The 4,987-nt window shown below is 45.4% G+C and overlaps 1 protein-coding gene across 1 annotated transcript; it reads right to left on the minus strand.

The window, feature by feature from the left end:
• Positions 1-460: 460 nt before the first annotated feature.
• Positions 461-1,730, minus strand: LOC138846606 (vomeronasal type-1 receptor 4-like). The gene has a single exon (XM_070062883.1). It carries the CDS (start codon positions 1,455-1,457, stop codon positions 504-506), a length of 954 nt encoding a protein of 317 aa, XP_069918984.1. The 5' UTR covers positions 1,458-1,730; the 3' UTR covers positions 461-503.
• Between the last annotated feature and the right edge of the window lie 3,257 nt (positions 1,731-4,987).

Genomic DNA, 4,987 nt, shown 5'->3' on the forward strand with positions numbered 1-4,987 from the left:
AGTGTTGTAAAATTTGTAACACTGGAATCTAATAATCAAGTGCTCCATATCCGTGTATCCTTTTTTCCCCTCATATAAATGTTTTATGGCAGGGCAATCATTTGGACTATCAGTTAACACAACCATTAAGGCACTTACATCCCATATTGAAGAGCCTGGCTTTGAGTCCTGGCTCCACTCCCAACTCAAGCTTCCTGTTAATGTGTGCCCAGGGAGGCAGCAGGTGACATCTCAAGTACTTGGGTTCTTGCTACCCATGTGGGAGGCCTCTACTAAGTTATTACCTCTGAGCTTTGAACTGGTCCAGCCCCAGCCATTTGAGGAGTAACCCAGTGGATGGAAATGTTTCTCTCTCTCTCTTCCTCCCTCCCTCCCCCACCTCTTTATCTCCCTCCCTCTATGCCTATCAAATGAAGAAATAAAGTCATGTGTTTAAAAAAGAACAGCCTTTATGCTTTAAACAATATTTATGGAGACTCATCTGTTGCATACAGGGCATTAGATCAGCCAGTGGAAGCTCTTTGAGAAAAGATGGTTCTTATCACGGAGAGGGAAGAAGTAAATCGGGAAATGATTTTATTATTTTTCATCAGCACAAAAGGGCAGATGGTTGGGTAACATGTGGATAAAATTCCACAAAGCATCTTGAATCTTGGGTTTTTCTTGGGTGTATACAATGAATAAAAGGTGAAGAGATTGTTTGAGCAACAAAAGAACACAAAGCAACTTACGAACAAAAGGATAGTGTGGATGGCTTTGTTTTCAGGAGGTGTCTGGCAGGGTAGGCTAGAGCTGTGGATGGGCCGGGCTCTCCTGTGATGTCTGCAGAGGTGATTCACCATGTACAGGCTCATCCAGACCATGAGCACCACAAAGAACACATCTCGAAGCATTATGACACTTAGAAATGACCCTAAGTGGTGGTCTCCAAATTGCCTAGTTTGACAGTGGGGGTGAGCATATTTATGGCTGATGGTGATATTGGATCTGGTGCCTACAGTTTCAATGATATAGATATAGATCAGCATGTTGATGGCCCAGAAGAAAAGGAAAGAGGGGAAAATGCACGCAGAGAGTTTTGATTTCAGCCATGCACATTTGGAACCACTGGGACTGATGGTGATGGCCTGAAAAGCACTCAGGAGAGAGGTGGTGCAGATGGAAAGACCCCGGGAAATTCTGAATATGTACAAGATGACTTTGCAACCAACATCATCCAAAAAATGTCTCGCTCTCAAGGATGACATGATATCTGGAATCAGCGTGAATAGGATGGTTAAAATATTGACCGCTGTCAGGTGCATGAAAATCACATCTATGGGCTTCTTCAGGTGCGGCTGGATCAGGAAGGTGTACACGTATGCCTCCAAGAGCACCAAGTTCCCTGCAACACCAATACAAGTCTGGAAGATGAGAAGAAAGCCATCAATCACGTCACTTGAAAACATGAGTGGCATCCTAACACCCAGGTGAGGCTGGCCTCTACTGCAAAAGAAGCAGAATGTCTTGCACAATGCTTGAAAAACAGAGCTTAGGAAAGTACAGAATGAGAGTTCAGCATGAGGTGAGTGTGCTGGAACATCCAGCTCCTCTGCATTTCAGGCCCAGGGTGGCAGCCTCAGAAACTGGATTCCAGGGGTTCTTGGGAACCTCAAGCATGGAAACGGCTGTGAAGGAGGTGGGACTCAGACGCTGCCTCCTGCATTCATGTGTGTTACCCAGAAGCACATGCAGCCTGCAGGAGAGAGAAATTTGCTTGTCTGAGACATTTTCCTCTTCGGAGTATCAAACCTATGTTCAGTACTCCCATCTCTGTCAAGAACACCGTATTATACTTTGACCACAGAAAGTGCAACCTATGTCTCAGAACGTTTTTAGAATCTTGACTGCAGACACAATTCTTTCAAGACAAGGGGCTTTGTTCACCATGCATTATCGCAGCCAAAATCCATAATTAATTTTTAATGCAAAAATAGCACAGTGTTTTCCAAGTCTGTCCTTCTGGCCTCCCCTCCCCCTGCCAACTGGGCTTGGAGACATTTTTGTTCTCACCGTTCCTGCAGAGCTCCTGACACACGGTGGGTAGAGGCTGAGACTCCACAGGTCAAGTTCGCAGGGCAGCACTCAGAGCAAGATGCTACAGAAAATGCAAAATAAAAGCATTCCAAGGTGGGCAAGCAAGGCCAAAGGTCAGGAAGCTGCAAATGCCAACATCAGCAACCCTCTAGCGAGACTACACCACTGCCCAATAGAAAGCCACCAATGACCTCACAAGTAAGATGTTAAAGAGACCAAAACAGAGGAGCTGTAAATATGTTCTTAAAAAATTACACTTGACTAACCACGTCAGCACATTTGTAAGGTCAAGAGATACAGGCAACTTCCTGGAAACTTAACTTACCATGGAAGATACTAGAACCGTGCATGGTCATAATATGCAAGGATCCTGATGATGAAGGTGAATAGTGGGCAGAAGTCCTTCCATAAATGCCAAGGAACACCACCAGTGCAGTGCACCAGACACATCAGACAGAAAACTATCAAAGATGCTTCCTAAGGTGGGCGTGGGGGTGGGATTCTGTGAATCACATTTTGTTATTAGCACAACCTTGGTTAAAAAAATCATAACATATGATGAAAAAGATATCTATTTGCAGAACTAAGTGGAAAACAGTTTACACAAAATAATTGTAACAGTAAGTTCCACACTACATAAAAGTATTCAAGCTGTTGAGTAATATCCCATGGTGCATGATAGGATTCATATTATTGATGATTAACACACTAGGAAATGAAGGAAAAATATTCAGTCACCTTAAGGGATACATAAAGTCACTTGATAAAATTTACTACATATTAATGATTAAGATTTTTATGATACAGCAATAAAAAAGATTACCATGATAAAAACAACGACATGGCTAACAGTATCATATTAATGGTTAAATATTTAAAAACCTTGCCTTTTGGAGATGGACAATACTATAGCTATTTCCATTTGTATTCTTCCCACTACTGGGGAATCCATTGTAAAGACAGAAAATAGAATGTGTTAACATTTGGAAAGAAAGTGATATTATCCTCTAGCATGGACTGATGACCTGAGTTCTAGAAAGGAAACCTCCAGAATCCTTAGGTAAATGATTTTAAATACTAAGAGGGATTTTGCAGTTTTACTGACAGCAAAGTTAGTATCAAAATCACTCAGATTTCAATATTCCACTACAAAGCTATTTTTAAAACACAACCTAAAGAATAACAGCATTTGGGTATGGTGTTATGGTGAGCCTAGGAGTTAACACTGAAAAAACACACAAAACCTCTCATTAGGAACAGTACCATCAACTAACCTACAAGGATCAAAATAGTTTAAATAAGCATGACTATTCATCCATTTCAATAAAAAGTTTCATCTATAAACATATGAAGGATGACAGTGGGGAAGAAAAGGGAAAAAGAAAACAAAGCGAGAGGTGAGTCAATTCAAATGTAAGTAAACATCCATCAAGGAACTGAAAATCAGTGGCAGGAAAGAAATGCACAAGACACTGAGGTCTCAGGAGGAAGCACCTGGCTCCTGGCTTCGGATCGGTGTAGCTCCAGCGGTACCGGCCACTTTGGGGGTGAACCAATGGAAGGAAGACCTTTCTCTCTGTCTTTCTCACTGTCTAACTCTGCCTGTCAAATGAAAAAAAAAAAGACACTGAGGTCTAACAAGGAACTGAGCAGGATTCCCGAACTCACACCATACAGGTCACAAAGCAAGAGCGGCCTGTGGTAAACGAAATCTCAGTGCCGGGAGCCACTGAGAGGCCGGAGAGCTTTCAGAGATGCTAGGCAGAAAGAAACAGGAGGATGAGACAGTGACCCACACATGGCAGGAGAGAAACGGGCCAGGAAAAACAAGAAGCAAGAAATAGAAAACGTTAGAAAGACGAGCAGCCGCGGTGGGGAGTGGGCAGGTGGGAGAGGCCTGGACATCGCCCTCCTGTCCCCCAGGCTGGGGGTGCAGGGTCTTTACTAGGTGCGTCCTGGACAGGCTGGGGCCACCCAGCACTGACTGTGGATCAGGCCCGAGCCAGCGGGACGTCTCCCGGTGGACACCGGTCACCTTGTCACTGCTGCCTCCTCCACCTTGTTTATCGTCGTCACTTTGACACCCCCGGGAGAGCCCCAAATCGCCCCCCAAGACGCACAATGAGTCTCCGGCGGGGCGCATGGGGTTTCCTCAGGGGCAGCACGAGGTCGGCGCTTGGGGCTGCGTTTTCCCCAGCTGAGCAGCGTCAGAAAGTAAACTTCAGGATGACACACGTCATCAAAAGTCCGTCCCCAACAGCTGGTGGCATCTCCTGAGCCCTCCACATGGCCCACCCCTGAGCAGGACCCCAGAGCTCACACTCCCATTTGCACTGCAGCCTGGGGCGCCCCCTGCGCGAGCTGGGAATTGTACCTTCCTTCTCAACCCGCAATGCAAAGCGTGCCCAGTACAGGGAGTGGTAACGTCCTTTATGTCCCATAATGCACAGCGCGTATGTGGCTGGAAGCTGTAAACTCCTTTACATTCCACAATGCACAGCACACTCTTCAGGGAGTTGTGACTTCCTCCGTGTCCCACAATGCACAGCACGCATGGCACAGGGAGTGGTAACTTCCTTGACGTCCCACAATGCACAGCATGTGTGGAGCAGGGAGTTGTAACTACTCCATGTGACACAATGCACAGCGCGCTGTTCAGGGAGTTGTAACTGCTCCGTGTCCCACAATGCACAGTGGGCACAGAGCAGGGAGCTGTGCTGTAAGTGTCGACACAGGAACCTGTCAGCGTGTATCACACATGCTTTGCTGTGGAGCAGTTTTCTCCTTTTAAAATTGTTTCCTACCGTATAAAGATTGAAACTGTTGCAATTTAAACGGTTGAAGATTTCCTACACAGTAAGGGATACAATCTGAACAAATAACAGGGCCGACGCTGTGGTGTAGTAGGCCA

Source organism: Oryctolagus cuniculus, chromosome 18 (assembly GCF_964237555.1).
Source record: "Oryctolagus cuniculus chromosome 18, mOryCun1.1, whole genome shotgun sequence".
Lineage (NCBI taxonomy): Eukaryota > Metazoa > Chordata > Mammalia > Lagomorpha > Leporidae > Oryctolagus > Oryctolagus cuniculus.

Bases quoted from the DNA above. Each gene is read 5' to 3' on its own strand.
- LOC138846606 (XM_070062883.1), bottom strand. From the start codon at position 1,457: ATGCCACTCATGTTTTCAAGTGACGTGATTGATGGCTTTCTTCTCATC.